The sequence below is a fragment of the Perna viridis genome, chromosome 2, assembly GCF_037379345.1.
Source record: "Perna viridis isolate PV_CMFRI_1.1 ecotype Kerala chromosome 2, ASM3737934v1, whole genome shotgun sequence".
NCBI classification, from domain to species: domain Eukaryota; kingdom Metazoa; phylum Mollusca; class Bivalvia; order Mytilida; family Mytilidae; genus Perna; species Perna viridis.
Genome location: NC_142446.1, coordinates 9,771,186 through 9,790,006, shown reverse-complemented (window position 1 = coordinate 9,790,006; position 18,821 = coordinate 9,771,186). Strand labels below are relative to the sequence as shown.

General features: G+C 33.2%; 1 protein-coding gene across 6 annotated transcripts in view; it reads right to left on the bottom strand.

Annotated features, from left to right (window-relative positions):
• LOC148623576 (neutral alpha-glucosidase AB-like) overlaps positions 1–2,004 on the bottom strand; it is a 42,675-nt gene extending 40,671 nt beyond the window's left edge. For 2 of the 6 annotated variants that reach the window (XM_088565480.1, XM_088565485.1), the window contains exon 1: positions 1,959–2,004. In XM_088565480.1, the coding sequence (XP_088421606.1) occupies positions 1,959–1,978 (20 nt within the window). In that variant the 5' untranslated portion in view covers positions 1,979–2,004. Of the gene's footprint in view, positions 1–1,330; positions 1,582–1,607; positions 1,779–1,958 lie in introns of those variants that run through there. The other 4 variants (XM_088565481.1, XM_088565486.1, XM_088565483.1 and 1 more) reach the window with 4 other exon arrangements.
• Positions 2,005–18,821: the final 16,817 nt, after the last annotated feature.

Below are 18,821 nucleotides of genomic sequence, written 5' to 3'. Positions count from 1 at the left end.
TTGACAACTGTTGCGAGTTGTAATTAGCTTGGGGTAATAAGATTGTCACTTTCACCACTTGATACAGTTTTTAATGTATTTTGTACTTTCAAAGATTTCAAGTGACGAAATGAGACCAGATTATTAACATCATTCTGAAAAGTCTTTTGTCAATGACGAAAATGACGAGCACTAGAAAAATCACTGCATAATATGAAAATGCTGACCTACTTTTTAAGAATGTTACCTAAAACAGACATATTTTTTTTTCTTGGCTTAAGTTCTGACATCATAATAGATCAAAGTATTGTGATAACTAATTTTACAATGTTGATTTTTTGTGAAATTCTCTTTTTCAGTGTGACTCCACAGTTTAATTTGATTGGTCAATTCATGGAATTTAAATTGACTGGAAGCCATTTAGAACTACTGACTCCATCTACAGAGATGGAAAAATCCTAATTTATCAATTGTTAAAATAACCGAATGTAGAAATCAATATTTAAAATACTTTGGATAATCAGTTCAAAAAATCATTTAATACAAGAGTTTTTACTGATAAAGAAGATAGCTGCAAAGGATTTTGAATAAGCTGTAAAGATTTTACATAAGTTGACCAAAGGTAACTATGAACCGTCACCTTGCTACACCTCTTGCATGTGCTGTACAGTTCACTTTTGATTGCTTTCATTCAAAATTGTGGGTAAACTGCAATCAAAGAAAGCGGTCACTCAAACAGTCAAACCGGTGATCAAACTCGGAAATTATTGATCAGAGCCGCTATCCTTCATGAATTAATATAAATAAAAACTTTGAAACTGTTAAAATATATAAACAAACTTTGAAACAGTTAAAATATATGAACTAACTCCAAAAGACATGTTAACAAAACTCTTTTTTAACTGGAAAGACATTATCAAGTGTTCTGAAGTTATCGGTCCTTCAATATGCAAATTTATACCCATTTATGGTATGCCGTAACACATTCACACATGGCTCAAACTATAATCTGTTAAGGTGTTACCTACACGGCTAATTGCAACCAAATTTGCAGGTACAATTTTTTTTATTGTATTTCAAAATACTAGATAATATTATTTATTAATTACAACTCGTAATTATGACCTATTCATCAAACTAATTTCTCATTAGTTTCACACCTGGGTGCCCATGTTTACGATTTTGTACACTTGATGATCTTAGGCTTCAGAGCAATTGACAAGCAATTCAATATAAATAATTGAACTCACAAACAAAGTACACTTTCACAAAAACACAAATATTAATTCAATTCAGAAATACTATACAAAGTAACATCGCAGGAATAATATACTGTTTAAAAAAAACAAACCATGCAACACAGATTGCCGATGACAGCTACGATATAACTGCACACGTCTGACCCTCAACTTATCTGTTTTTTTTTTTGTTGATTTTGGTCAAAATTAGGCAATTCAACTTGTACTCCACATCAACTTATAGTTCGGAAAATATGGTAGCTCTTGAAGTGCTCGGAAAAGAGAATAGTCAATTGACCACTCAACTTAAAAAAAAAATTACTGGGTCTTTGGCTAATTGTAACTGTAGTCTGTATAACTTTTTCCTTGCCCATAATTCATGTATTCTACCTTACATTGCCTTGGCTTTGTTGTACATAAATAAATTACTTTAAATGATTCTACATCATTCTATTCACAGGTGATTTCCAAATAGAATATATTCAGTTCATTATCAAACATATCTGAGATACAGACTTTATTGATGATGTGGCTAACCAACCGAATTCAACCACGCAAACGACCCAGAATATAACTTCGGGTGGCCGGTGTGAAAAATTATTTCTGGAAACATATTTTGTTCTGACATCTCCCAGAAAAAAACATTGCATTATACTTCTGTTAGTACAATTCAATTCGACTTTTTTTCACAAAAATAAATCAATTAATTACGAACAAAGAGTTTTTTTCACCAAACCCGACCTGATTGTGGAGGGTTCCATTTTAAGCTATCTCGTGTTTGTTAGCCATGGTTTCGAATACGTTTTTATCATAAGATATGCACATATTCAAATTCATACCTTCTAGTTTTTATTTTATATTTTCAACTATTTTATATTAACACCCTTAAGTCAATTTATCAAGACATGAATGGTTCGTGTTTTCGTATTTAGGTGGATAAAAGTTTTGCTCGTTGGGACTACTACCAAGATAAGAAGACTACGTGTCCTTTAGCTCAATATTGTTCCTCCGCAATAAAAAAAATCCAGATGCATTTGCTCAACATGATTTGCATATGTATGTATTGTATCTTAATGTAAATAATTAAATATAATAAAGTATTACACCCACCTTTATTCCTACTCTGGTGACAGATGCCCCCGGTGTTAAGGGGTTGCTTCTAAATAATATAGAATAGAGTATGTTTCATTCCCATCAAATAGCTATTTACAGAGCATATATGACATTTACTTATGATTATAATTATAAGAGAGTTACAAATTAAACATAACAGAGACTAGAAATATTCTGGGCAAGCAGTCACAAAGAGAGTAACCCCCTTCTGTAAAATGGGCTTAAATGTAAAACGCTTGTTAGATTATCTCCTTTTGATGTCATGAAACAGTAATCTACACGATACCCAACCTGCTCATAAAATTGAATCAAAATTCCCATATTGGTTTAGGAGGAGTAGCGATTACAAGGTAATATTATGTGAAACCTTTAATTTGGATTATTTCCCTTTCAGTCCGCCAATATTAGTTTTGGTCCTTCATACACATCTACATATCATACTCAACCTTTCTATAAAATTTTATCAAAACCCCTTGAGCTGTTTAGGAGGAGTTGGGCTTACGAGGTTTTAACATGTAAACTCTTAATTTGAATTATCTCCCTTTTGAGTCCCCTAACAGTAATTATATTCCTTAAAAAATCACGCACGTCTACATATGATACCAAATCTTCCTATGAAATTTCATCCAAACCCATTGAGTGGGTTAGGAGGAGTTGCGCTTACAAGAAATGTAGACAGACGGACGGACGGACAGATCTCGGCAGAGGGACAGTTATAGTGATTCCTATATACCCACAAACTTTCTTTGCGGGGGAATAAAAAAAAAGCATAGGTCTCAGTAAACTTCAATACAGTATAAAATTATATACATGTACATGTAATAGAAAAAATGCTGAAAAATTTATAATTTCCATTCCGAAACAAATAAGAAGTTCGATATTTTCTTGAACAAAAAGCCACTGAAATTTTGATTCATTATTCAAATATTTTAAGTTTTTGTATGTTGAGGAAATTTCTAAATATATATCATTTCTAATATGCATGTTGTTTATAAGTTGTAATTTTATACAAATATTAACTTGTATGAAAAAAATTGTACAAATTATAATTTGTATGTTGCCTTTGTATACATTATAATTTGTACAAAAACAGCTGTAAAATAACTTTCAACTGGTACAATTTTCAACCTCATGAATACAATAAAATAAGATATGGGTTTTAACAAAATTGTTTTTAATATTGAAAGATAACATCAATAAAATTACTGCTTCAGTTTTATAAAAAGTGATTTCCTCGAATGTTTCTCTCTTTGTTAGAAAATGATTAGATTTTTTGCATTTACATATAGAAGATTTACAACCACCTCAGCATTTACAAGACAGAAATCCCTGTCCTCCTGTTTTTGATAGCTTCCGCACTGCCTCACGGAGAGAAATTTGAATAGATGGGATCATATCTACAAAGCCACTAACACTTACTGCCTCAATCCGGTTTCGACTCAGATAGCATGATACTTGTATCAACTTCAGTTCTATGCGGTATCCAAATTCGCTCACTTCTTTGATAATGCCTCGAATGTTTCGTGAGTCTGTAGGTCCCCTATCGTATTGCGGAACGGGAACGACAACATTCGCGCGTATAATTGGTATTTCATCATCCGCAGAGCCAATTAGTATTTTCATCGCAAGAAGATAAATAAACGGGGCCTTCAGACTGCATATAGTCCAGCTCGTTTTACAGATTCGTCCTAAAAACCAGCAGAATCATCAGTAGAATTATTACCCGTATCAGCGGAATCAGTACCCGTATCAGTAGAATTATTACCCGTATCTGTGGAATCAGTACCCGTATCAGTAGAATTATTACCCGTATCTGTGGAATCAGTGCCAATATCAGTAGAATTATTACCCGTATCTGTGGAATCAGTACCCGTATCAGTAGAATTATTACCCGTATCTGTGGAATCAGTGCCAATATCAGTAGAATTATTACCCGTATCTGTGGAATCAGTACCCGTATCAGTAGAATTATTACCCGTATCTGTGGAATCAGTGCCAATATCAGTAGAATTATTACCCGCATCTGTGGAATCAGTACCCGTTTCAGTAGAATTATTACCCGCATTTGTGGAATCATCAACAGTCATCGGTGGATACTGCTGATTCACCATTTGTTGTCTCATCAATACTAATAGAGTTTACATTATAGCTGTCTATTTCGTTTCCCTCTGTTAGTACCTTTTCAAGATCTTCTTCAGTTTCCAAAGTAGGAAGTCATTCCTTCGGTAAATTGAAAGAAGGCAACCAATTTTCGGTGATGATATAATAAACTACATTTTGTACATGCAAAGCTGATCAACATTAATTAAAGACTTTCTAAAATATAAAATATTTTGAAATATATTTTTTATGAAGGTGTTCAAAAGATATTGCCCGGAAACTAAATTCGGACGGACGGACGTATGTTGCACAATATAAGTTCGTTTTTACCCTTTGACCTTAAGGACGCTCTTCTATGGAAATGCAAGTCACCTGATCGCAATTCTGTTTCCCATTTGACCAAATACTGATAACTTATCGGCGTTAAATAAACTGTAATTGCTTTCGGAAAGAAACTGTGTCGAAAATTTGAAATTGCGTGCCATGTGTTATTTTCTTGAAAGATATGTAGAAACTTAGAAGTAAAATTTTACTGCGTCAGCTATCTTTTTTTTTTAAGATAGTACTTTTTTTTTTATAATAATCAATTTACCATGTTGCTGTCTTCGTATCAGCTTTTCTAAGCCAGACACCTGAACAACGTCATACTTCTTAAGGAGAGGTCTGTTCTGGTACTAGCAGCTTTTGCATTTTAAACCTTGCTTATCAGCACTTCAATCTTAGCTTTGGTGTAGAGCACATTATTTTGTGATGTATTATTTCTAGGCAATTCTAGAACTTTTTGGAAAAACCTGTCTTGTTGGTCTACTATTTGCAAGCAATTATAAATCAACTTTCCGATTCAATTTCTTTTTATTTGTGAATGAAAAATGTTCACATTGAAAAATATTAACAAATGTTCAGGAGATGAGACACATAGATTCTCCTTCAGTCTCGAGGGGATTACAGGATTTCTCCACTCGAGATAGTTAAAATCTAAAATTTAACTATTGAGAGTGGAGAAATCCTTTAATCCCTAAGAGAAACGAGGGATAATCTGTTTCTCCCATGAATAAAGCCATAAAAAATAAATTAAACAACATCCTAAATTCTGTCAACATCAACTACGTCATCGAGGACCTCCCCTGCAATAGGGTATGTAAGTCTCGTTATATTTTCATTTTCTTTACCGGAATTTACAACGTAGAACGAATTGAAAACCGAAGACCGATCTGCATTTTATTGTTTACTTCCGGGTACTCGAAACGCTGTATAACAATGCAAAATCTTCTATTTTATGTTTTTTTTCTTAATACCTTTATCATGTAGAAATAGATATTTGTTATTTTTTATCGGTATTTTTTTTTACACAAAAAGATGTTTTACCCTCAACACTGAACTCAACGTTCTCTAAATGACAAGTCTCCATACTTTTGAGTGGTAGACTAGGACCCAATCTCGTGAAATCACGAGGTCACATGACGAGACTTACATACCCTATCACCAATTAGTCATTGCGTCATCGATATCACTACCATTATGTTGATATACTACCAACTAATCTTTTAAAATATGAATAACATTCGTAACAAGTATTTAATCGATCAACAATATGAATAACAACTGTAAACATGGTAAGCGTGGGAGTCCTCCTGTGACATTTTAAATTCCTGGCACGTGGCGGGAAATTACAGATTTTTAATCACTCGCTCGTGCGGTGTGAATGAAGCCTATGAATGGGATTTGTGTTAATCACTCTTAGGATTTTTAATTACTTGACTAAAGGGTATTTAATGGCGAGACTATAAGTAAAGACTTCTGCTATGTTGGTTTAATTACTTTATTTAAATATAACATATATAAGGTCTTATCTTTAATATTGAAAATATTATACAAGTTGAAAGTAATTTTACACATATTTTTGTACAAATTATAATTTGTCAAAGTGGATTTTGTACAAATTATAATGTGTACAAAGGCAACATACAAATTATAATTTGTTCAATATTTTCATACAAATTATAATTTGTATGATATTACAACTTGTACACAACATACATATAAGAAGTCTAATGAGATGTGGGAAACATATTATAATTACTTCCTAGTGCATAACTATATAGACATATATATAGCATGCACGGCTAGGTTCAATATAGAATGTTAATGCAATGATGCACACACACACACACACACACACACATATATATAACGTCTCAGAATATGACGACTCTATTCGCTACACTGCTCCATCGGATCAAATTGATATAGGGAAGATAATGTAAGTATAGAAGGGTCTGAAAAATTCCAACGATGTTAGAACTGTCATATTTGCAAAGCAAATTTTTGGTCGTTCTCTCCGCGGGACTTGAACTCGTACCGCTGTGACATCGCCTGCAAAAATCCAGCGCCCCAGGCCACTCGGCCAGCTAGGCTGTATAAAATTTAGCTTTCGGTGGCCGGGTCATTCCTCCTCCTAGGATTAATCCAGGGCTGTAATTTAGTACACGAATTATGGTAGTAGGGACAGTTCATCTAGGTCTTATTATGTAGGATAGAGGATTAAATTAACGATGCATGTCACAACAAATCAGTATGGTACAACGTCTCGGAACCGCACTAATTCCAGCACCCGAGACCGCTACTTTAAAGATATATAGTTTAAACATATTTTATTGTCAAAACCAGGCACAAGTTATCTTACTTAGAACACATTCTATCTTAAACATGATTATGTTATACATTACATAACAATAATATACAAAATTTCACACTGAAATGAAAAAATAATAAAATAGTAAACTGAAAAATGGGTGAGAAAGAGTAATCAAGGGAACCAAGATTCCAGTGGAAATCAAAAGAATGTAATCCAGGGACAAAGACTAGACATGGAAAACAGACATTCACAACAAAGTACACAAAGTAACTAAAATAATACATGCAAAGTAACAAAAGTAAATGAGCAACTCGGACTCCACTAAAAACTGGGAGCATGGACCAGGTGCACCGGTAGGGTAAGCGTCCTCTGCTTTTCTAGAAGCACCCGCCGAGCTGCTCATAAAAAGTCAAGTCCTGGATAGGAGAAAGAGGAAAGGAAAACTATGACACGTTGAACAAATCAGTTTTCAAGGTGCAGATGGAAACACCGTAACGATCCACGAGTTCATAGTGACGATCGTAAAGCTTCTGTAGTGATGACTTCAATCTTGTACCAGCATAACCCTGTCTCAGAATCCTAATTGCGAACTTTAGCGCGATGCAAAAAAAAAAAAAAAATCCACGTAGTTACGCCAATGTCTGGTATAACGTATGATATGAAAACTCCATACACAGGCGCTGAAGGGATGTCGCGCACAGACGAAAGGAAAGTTGACGATTCTGAATGAAAATCATCACGTTTGTCGTAAAGTTTGGTCAGTAGTTTTCCTTTACCATCGATCTCTAAGTGTAGATCAAGATTTAATGCTCACTTCACAGTGTCTGTAGTATCCCGATCAAGTTCTTTGGGGTAGATGCAATGTATCAAATCCCCGAAACTAGGATTGCTTAAAGATAATACGTCATATATACAGCGGAAACTGAGATTAAAGGATCTAGCTAAACGATATTGAATAATAATGAATAAATGAATAATGAATTAAAACAACTGAAAAACTGACACATGATAATAACTATTAATAAATAAATTGATTGAATAATAATACTTTAGTTCACTGTCCCGTGTCCATCTATTACAATGTACTCACGTCGGTAATTTTGTTGTTACCCTTATTTCCTGAGGAAACATCCAGAGTCTTTGATGAATTTAGTTACACACTTAAACGATGCACAATTAATTTCATGATTTTTACTAAGAATCGCCAAATAGAATGGTATCGATATGAATTAGAACCATCAAGGTTACAGCGACCTGTTCAATAATGTATTTGTTACAATATAGAAAAAAATTCTGCAGTTTCTAAAGTAAAACAGTCACACACCCATTATTAATAATATTTTTGTAGAAAAGGTCGTATTTAAGGGCACTTAACTTGTGTAGTCGGTCTCCCACTTTGTAATGGATCGAGGGACTGTTACACGCGACTTATCAATAAAGGGGGAGCAACTGCGAGATCTAATGATAATTGGGAATGACTGTTTTCTTTTTGATATTTGACTTTTAGATCAAATTTAAATACTCCTAAAGTAGGAGACTCTTTTAGTGATACATGTATATCCAAATCGTTCCATAACTTAAGCGTTGCTGGTAAGAAGGATTGTTGAAAAACAGGCAATCTATTCATAGGAATGGTAAAGTTTTTACTATTACCAACTAATAGATAGCAGTCTCAGAAATCTAAAAGATATTCTGGACTTAGTCCTTTAGACGTTTTATAAAAAGGATGTAGTTTTTTCTGTTCTCTACTAATTTTTTATGGCTTCCACCCAGTTTCTCGATAAATTACATCGTAGTATTATTCAGACGTTTTACTAGTTCGTTTCATATAGTGATGAACACAAGCAAAAATGTTTGTGTTTTCATCATATGTAAGACTTTCGTTACCAGCCAACAGAAATTTTATTGTTACATTAAAACCACCTAACTGTGACACCTGAGAATTTCTATGTTCATTATACAAATTACAAAATTATTTTAAAAAATATTAAACTACATCCAATGACAGACCTCCTTACAAAATCGTGATGAGAGAATTCATTTGCATATCCAAAGGATTCTGTAAACTAATTTGCGTACAAATTGACTTTTGTTATTCAATTTCCATATCAGGTAACAAAAGTCAATTCTCTGTGCAAATAAGTTAATATTTGCATATCTATTTGACAAACCTGAATTCTGTCATGACAAAAATGAATTTTGTCTACAAAATTGAATTTTGTCATGACAAAATGAATTGTATCATTACAAAATTGAAGTGATCATAAATCAAGTCTGTATAACAGTTTTGTACGAGAAAAATGATTTTGTTATGACAGAATTAAATTTTGTGTACACAAAATTGATTTTGATTACAAAAAGATCAAGTACCATTCGGCGCCCCGTACCAGTGTAAAATATTTCGATAATTCACACTGTGAAATAAATTCGGTAATTTCGCTTTCGCACTTCCTCCCGCCAAAACGTCACAACACAAATATCAATCCGCCGTTCACAAAATTTAAAATTTATGTTGAAAAGGGAGGAAATCTCTATGATAAATAGAATAATCAATTGGTTATCGTCAATAACCAAAATATGATCACTCGAGCCAATAACGCTTTATGATTTAACTCGAGCACGGAACAAGCTCCGCCCACTCGTTAAATCTATGCATTCTTCGGCACTCGTGGTTATATTTTTGGTAATTCACCCTTTCCATTAATTATCCTATTAATAACTAAGTGTTCATGTGACAAAGCGAATTCAATGGGTGGGTTTTGAAACAATAAATCAAATTCAAATTTATATACCATCTTTCAGACCACGTTGTTATATTCTCTAGGTCTAAGTTCATTACGTCTTCGATTGTAGAGTACGATTGTGCGAGTATGATAGCGATGTGTCATCCGCAAAAAGTCTGGTAAAACTGATGAGATTATCAGCCATATCATTAATATAAACAAGAAAAAAGAAGAGGGCCAAGAAGAGACCCTTTTGGGTACTCCAGCAAATGTTTGCTTATTTCATATCACAATTTCATTATGCCAGACCCTGCCGTAACTACGCAGACTTTTTGTATCGCGTTAGACTTATTACAATTAGGATTCTGGAACAGGATATGCGGTTATATTGCTACAAGATTGAAGTCATCAGTACAGAAGTATTATGGTTGTCATCATAAACTCGTTGATCGTTACAGTGTATCATCTGCACCATGAAAACTGATTTGTTCAATGTGTCATAGTTTTCCTTTCCTCTTTCTTCTACCCCGGACTTGACTTTTTATGAGCAGCTAGGCGGGTGTTCAGTAGAAAAGAAGAGGATGCTTATCCTACCGGTGCACCAAGTCCATGCTCCCAGTTTTTAGTGGAGTCCAAGTTGCCCATTTACTTTTGTTACTTTGTATGTATTATTTTATTTTTTGTGACTATTGCTTTTAGAATGAAAAAAAAAATTTAGCCTTTAAATGATAAAAATTCGTTCCACCATATGACCCCGAAAATGCAGCCAACCGTAACATGACAAGATGTCAGCTTCTAAGCCAGTTCACTTCGTGTTTTCATTCGTGAATATTATCTTCCAAACAAGGTTTGTTGAGATAAATTTGATTTCCTTTTCTTGTAATTATATAGTTTTGTTGAAAAAATATTCTTAAAATGTCAGAATTTAAAGTTGATTTTTACACCTTGAAATTAAAGTCCAATGATAAAACCTCGCATTTTGACTATAAACAAAAAATGAAAATATCCGATGAAAACATGAAAGATAAACATAAAATGCGTGGTTTTATGTTATAGAACTATCGAACAAGCACAACATAATTAGCTCCGAGATGATGGCTTTAATTTCTTTAATGGGTCTTTTGATCAACGTCAAATATTATTTAACACTTTTAATAAGAACCTGAACTACTCAAATTTACTATATACGTTATCTAATGTCTTCAGTAAATTTCTTATAGAAAATGCAATTAAATCCAAATGGAATAAGGTGAAACCTTAAGACACTTACGACTTAATAGTAGTCTAATGTGCCTAATGCACAATCTCAAAAGTTTCAATTAATTAAAAAGTTACTCGACTACAAAATATACAACCTGTTCTTCCCACTAGCGGAACATTACACACAATCTCGTATTTGTTACGAAAGCACTGGTCTTACATAATTAATGACCCCTAATGCTCTCAACTATTAGAACCACCACTAAAGCAGACCCTGGTCAAACCTTTATAATGCACGTCTTTCATGAACAATTAAACTATGAATATTACTCCATCGCTCTTTTTATCTGTGGAAAATAAAATATATATACCGTTCTTTATATATGTATTTTTTTTACATAATACATTTAATTACGAAACTAATTAATATTTTCACTATATGATCTGAAGCCAATGCAACATTCCTGAAATATATACTTGTGATATGTGTATACATTCGATTCACTTAACTATAATTTTTCATCCGCCAATGAAACTTTTCTCCCTTAAGACTGCCACAATGATTGCAAGCTGGAGCGTGGCGACATTATAAGAAACCGGGAAAGCTGCCCAGGCTGCAATAGAAATGGAGCGCTTCAACCTTGATATTTTGGGTTGAAGTAAGATGGACATCATGTGGAGCGGTCATACTATCTTCAGGGCAAACTCTACTGTACTCTTAACCACAAAACGAGGATGGCAACCATCAACATGGAGTAGAAATATCACTCAACATGAAGGCCAAATCATCATTCATCGAATGGATACCTGTTAGTGAAAGATTTATCATGGAAAGATTTATGTCAAAGTTACAAAGAGTAACAGTCATTCAATGAAGCGCTCCTACCAAAGTAGCAGAGGGAGAAGACAAAGAAGACTTTTACAGCCAGCTCCAAGCTACCCAAGATCGAATAACACTTGGGGCATCTTTATTGTAATGGGTGACATGAATGCCAAAGTTTGAAAAGATAACGCAGGAAGAGAACTCATCACGGGGAAGGAATGAATTGGTAACATCAACGAAAATGGAAAACTCAGAATGCAGATTTTTGCTCGCTGGACGATCTGGTCATAGGAGGTACGACATTCCAACTCCCTCATAAGGATATACACAAAACAACCCGGGTGTCTCCAGAGATGAAAACTAGAAACCAGATAGACCACATTACAGTCGCCTGGAGATGGAGAAAAAAAACATGACAGTCGTTAGAGCTTATCGAGGTGCTGATATAGCATCCGATCATCAACTTGTGATGGCTAAATTGAAGATCAAGATAGCCATGGCAACCAGACAAGATCAGATTAGAAGGCGAAAGTATAACATAAGGAAGAGGCACAGAAGACGAACAGTTGGAGTGAGTAAAATCCGCACATAACACCACATGCCAAGAAGAATTGGGATTCTCAAAGAAGGAATACAAGCCATGATCATCTGACGATACAATCGAGACAACTGAGAAGGGTAGGTCTGTTAAGATATAACTTGACCAGGTCAAGACAAGATGGTTGACGAGCGAACATGTTAAGCATTAGGAAAGAAGAAAAGAGAAAGGAAGAGACAGGATAAAAAAACCTACATCAACGAGCTCGCTTCAAAAGCAGAGAATGCAATGGGCAGGAATGACACAAAAACGGAGTACAACATCACACGCCAACAGACAGGTAGAAAGACCAACACATCCAAACCAGTGAAAGACAAATATGGCAATGTGATAACAAACCTAGATCGACCACTTTTAAATGGAGAAGATATATATCAGATGCTCCTGATCTACCTCATGGAGAAGACATTGATGTTGATACTGGCCTAATCTCAAAGGATGAAATCATAAAAGCCCTACGAATAAGGACCGGAAAAGCCCCAGAACTGAACCAAATTTCCACCTGAGGTCTTGAAAATCAAACCTTAAAAAACCTACAACATCTCGATTGATTGATTGATTTATTGATTGGTGGGCAGCAATATTTCACCTGTTCTGTTGACACTCGGACCTGCATGGGGCCCTACATCACCTTGCATGACCTGTTTGAAAACATCTGGGAAACAGTCGAAATCCCAGAAGAGTGGAGTTTAAGCTACATTATTATGCTTCCAAAGAAGGGCGACTTGAGCAACTGCCAAAAACTGGAGAGGAATTCAGCTACTCTCCAGATTCCAATGCGGTCGATCATGTATTGACCAAATTGCCACATCACGGATCATCACCAAGGAGTAAATAGAATGGCCATCAGCCCTCAACATAAACGTCGTGGACTTCAAGAAGGCCTTAGCATAGTTAACAGAAATGCTCTCTGGAAGGTACTAAGACACTGTAGAATCCCTGTCAAATTGTAAAGATTACCCAAGGACTCTACAAAAACACCAAATGCCAAGTCATCCACAATTCAACACTCTCATCATCCTTCAATGAACATACAAGAAATACTCCAAGGTTGTCTCCTGTCACCCCTTATTTTTTTTGCAAGAATTTTAATATACAATCATGAATTTACTCATAGATTGCTTCTTGCCTAATTGATATATTTTTAGGTGCTAAAGGGCTATAGACTCTAGATTGGCCATGTATTAATTGATTGTGCCATGGGCTGCTTCCCTGCAAAAGTCCCAGACTTTCTCGTGTTATCGCAAGGGAAACTTTCCGGCCTTCACGTGTCTCAGACTTTCTCGTGCTATCACAGGGAAAGCTACTCCCGGCCTGCACGAGTCCCAGACTTTAATTATCGTGCTCTGTATGGTTTAGAAAAAAGAAGCAGCTCCTCATCAATTCCTGGCTACAGACAAAGTCATGTCTTGTTTAGGCCAAGTAAATTTCATTCAACCCTCATCAGGGGGAGGATTTCATTTTTTATTTCTACTCCTTACCAGATATTTGCTGGCCTAATTTTATCTTTTTGGTGTACAGACATGTTCTAAATCCATAGCCACATCAGATTCAGAGAAGAAACATTATTTTGGTCACCAAGAATTGAAAGATTTGTATATTATAGTGCCTAAATACAAGAAACTGAAGTGAAAAAAATCCTGATTTTGAAATTCCCGTCCCATTTAAAAAAATGTCATTTTAGGAGGGGGAGGGGATGTAAACCTATTAATTAATTTTATTTGGTCTTAACAAGAATACAATATCTGATTATCTGAGTTTTACTTTCATATGTCCTTCCTTGAAATTTACATAAAAATTTAAGAAGAGTAGAAAATTATTTAGCAGAATTGAAAATCCCAGCCGCCCCCCTCGGTATAAAGATGGTTGGTGCTTTATGTAGACATCATTCTTTATTCATAGATCCTGGGTTCCGAAAAAATTTTTTTCTGTGTCTGTCACAGTGTGGCTTTCGTTAATTAGTACCTTCGCGTCCCCCTTTACCAGATAAACATCATGTCAAATTTGATACATTCTTAGATTTGCCTGATTATTTCAAGATGTTAAACAGCTTAGATGATATTAAAGAGTAATCAAGGGAACCAAGGTTATAGCGGTAATCAAAAGAATGTAATCCAGGGACAAAGACCAGACATGGAAAACAGACATTCACAACAAAGAACATAAAGTAACTAAAATCATACATACAAAGTAACAAAAGTAAATGAGCAACTCGGACTCCACTAAAAACTGGGAGCATGGACCAGGTGCACCGGTAGGGTAAGCGTCCTCTGCTATTCTAGAAACACCCGCCGAGTTGCTCATAAAAAGTCAAGTCCGGGTAGACAAACGAGGAAAGGAAAACTATGACCCGTTGAATACATCAGTTTTCATGGTGTTATTTCTATTATTATATGATATCTTAATAACATAAATACATAACAATTAACAACACCTGTTCAAAATGTGGAACATATTAATACTTTCCTAAGTTTAGATAGTATAGATTTAATTCACCGAAAGTCTGCAGTTTACGTTTATTTCACAGCCTTGCATTTCATTAGAATGGAACTTGTTAATTCACTGAATTAGCTATCAAACAAATATATGGTGTCCAAAAGTACCGAAGAACACAAGTTTGAATACCCTTTTGAGTCTCTCAGAACTGCTCTTTATCGGGGTTATGTTATTAACTGTATTTAGGAGAGGTGACAGAACCCAGCTTTTGGGTTTTCGGTTAGAACTCAGAGTATGTACTACTACTGGTTGGGCTGCTGTTTTGATGATCTGGTCTGATTATATGGTCATATAATTCACATTAATGGTAATTAAACAGCAAAAAATAACAAATTTACATGCTTTGACGGGATTCCACAGTGGTTTAGCAACAAAACCCTACAATGCACTTAGATTACTTGAGAGAACGCTATAATTTTAAAGCTTTTTAGACATACATGTAATAATATTTGGTTCGATCGTATGATAAGCAGAAGTAAATGCTATGTTTTGAAATTGGTGAAACAGAAAAAAAAATACATGGTAGATTAATTTAACATGTATATTTTGAAATGTGTATCATCAAATTATGTGTTTAAAAAGTCGAAAAAGTTATGAGTAATTTTTCTCCCATTTATCATGTCTAGGTTTCATGACTTCTTGGTTTATAACCTATCTTTTAAAAAAAGCTTTGTGTCTCACAGATAAAAACTGCAACAAGAAATCTGAGAACAACGGCTCGCTACTGATACACCAGCTTACAACCTACAGGAGGAATGTTCTAAGATTTCAAGCTGTTGTGATGAGTATTTGCTAAGAAAACTGTGACGTCCGCAAAAGATTATTTCCCTATTTCAATATAATACAGTCCATTTACGAAAAGTGAACAGAGCAAATTATGAAGACCTTCGTTGACTCAGTAATTCAGTACTTTGATATATTTTGAATAATCTTTTATATATTTAATGGAAATAGTTTACTTGTTGAACCAATAAAATAATTGAAATTCGTTACATAGCACAGTGATACAGGGGGTGTGTTTTAGAGGGAGAGGACACTTGTAATAAATACAGAACACTGCCGTTGGTATCTGGCTGCTTTTCTCAAATTTCGCTGTTGAAAATAAAGTAACTTTGCTAAGAGTGTTTGTAAAAACCACTCAATGGATTTTGATGAGTGATGTACCAAATCAAAGATAAAAGATTGGAGAATGGCAATATGTATTTTTTATTTATCTAAAATAAAAATAAATACTTTTAAGTTTAAAATTAGGTCATGTTAGAAAAATAAGCAAAAAATTAACTTTTTTAAAGGTTCATAAAGGACAATTGTATATGAATGTATGAGAAATAAACTATTGCATTCATTAAAATGAAATTAACATCAAATGAAAGAGCAAAATCTTCTGAATGGCAATGATTATCTTTTTTTTTTTAAATGTGCTTTGAACACCTCATTAGTTTACATTTTTGTTTTTACAACAAATAAGTATAAAATTCTCATTTTGCCTTAGTACTTTCTTACCTTTTTACCTGTAATTCCCAGCTAAGGCGAAATGGGAACATATTTATTTTCAGTAAGCTGTCAATCATTGTGTCTCTCTCTTTGTTGAAACATGTGAATTTACTACCAAATAAAAGATTAAAAAACTTCTTTCAAGGGATGTAATTTTTATTATATAATAATAAGTTTGAAATACTTTATAATTAAACAGTTTGAAGTACACCAAATGGGTGAATTACGTTTGCGCACACTTGTTAAAAAAGATTGCACGCTTGCGCCAAATTTACCTGAGAATTGTTCAACGGTTGCGCATAGTAAATGTTCAGAAAATGTTCTACGGTGGCGCCACAGACATAAATTTTGCTTTCATAATACGTTTGTATGATACTGAGTCTTATTCACTGTATTAACATAAAACAAGTGTAAAATGTAAGTGGTGAGTTTTAGTCTTATTAATAAAGTAAACATAACAATCCTGAATAATTTCTCTTTCCCCCAGTAAGTCAAAAGTAAATCAAATTGGCTTTAAGTTTAACTCTCAAAGTATATTTGTTCCCAATAATATTTATTCCAAAGGAAAACAATGTTATAAATAATATATGTTCTGCATAATTTCTGTCATGGAATATTTTTCCTTTAGTATTATATTTGTTCCAGTAATAAGGAACTTATGTTATATTTTGATTGATATAACAGTTGTTCCTGATAAGTATTTAATTTTTACACCTGGTTGATTACTATTTAAATCAGAAACGTGTTTTAATCAAGGGTTTCGTATTGGCAATTAATAGTGTTCACTATGAGTTAGATGCAAATTCAAATTCAATAGTTTATTAAGGTCTCACCACATACATTCATATAAAACATGATAACAATAAGAGATAAAACATACAAATTAAAATGCATGAGCCATTCTAAAAAGAATTGTGAGAGACTATTGAGAACATAGTAATATATACATCTTAAATACAGTTAAAAAAAGGGTACAATTTATAAAAAGTATCATAAATTAATGATATAAAATACTATTTCTTCTCAGTAAAATACTATGGATGGTTTTGGCAACTAAGCTACATACATTTTCATTGTTAAATTAAAATATAAATTTATCATCATCAGACAATGACGAAATGTTTACATTATAACTAATAATATCTAAAAATAGTGACTGTCTTAGATCATCATACTATGGGCATGTTAATAATACATGGTGTTCATCCTCTATATCATTACAACTGAGACATAATCTTTCGTTTAATCTTAACCTTTTATAACGACCAGTTTCAATCTTTAAAGGTGCTACACCACATCTAAATTTTGCAAATACATTACGAAAACGTAAAGGTATATTTTGTAACAAATATTGTTCAGCAAAATATGAAAATTTAAAAAAATTATATGTTCTTAATCTATCACCTTGGCCATATTGACTCATTCTGTTACACCAGTCAGTTTTATATTTATCAAACATTTACTTGTGCACAATACATGTATGTAAAGCAAAGATGGAAGCTGGTGAATATGAAAAAAATATTAATGCTCTGAAATGATGGATCTTCTGTTGAAGTTTAGTTAATATCTTAACAAATAAAGTTGTGATAGAAACCTAAATTTCAACGAAAAAACTGTTTTTTTTCAATTTTGTTTACATGCAAACAAGTGAATAATTGTGACTACTTCTAAAGATGTTACTTTTTACCATTCCAAATGAATACTATATTATATTATTACTATTCGGAATGAACATGACATTACACTTTCACACTGCACCTTTTGTGGATTTATTATCATACATTATTACCGCATGAAACATCTTAAGAAATATTCTGTAATTCTTTTACCATTCAGAACAAATATTATATAGTACTTTTACCATTCAGAACAAATATTCTATAATAATATTACCATTCAGAACACATTTTATATAACATTTTTACCATTCAGAACAAATATTCTATAATACTTTTACCATTCAGAACAAATATTTACATAATATTTCTACTTTTTAAATAAATATACCATTAAGAATAAATATTCATATTTGTGTATTATTTTTACCATTTTGAATAAAATTAACAATATGTTCTTTTACAAAATATACATTTCTAAAGACCAATGTAATTTAAATACACTACAAACATGTATTTTATTCAATTAAATCTTTTTTAAAATACTTTATATCCTTGAAAAAAAAAGAAAATATATGAAATATCCTATAACATTTTTTTCTTTTATTATGTTGGCATGAATGAAAATGAGAAGCCATAATATTTATTCCAAAGAAAATTTATTATGTAACAAAAATTCCGTTTGGAATTTATTTTATATGATACCAATTTTGATGCATCTGTACTTTTATTATGTATTTGGAAAATATAGAAAATAAAATAAATAATATAAAATAGATTCCAATTGGAATTTTTGTTCCATTATG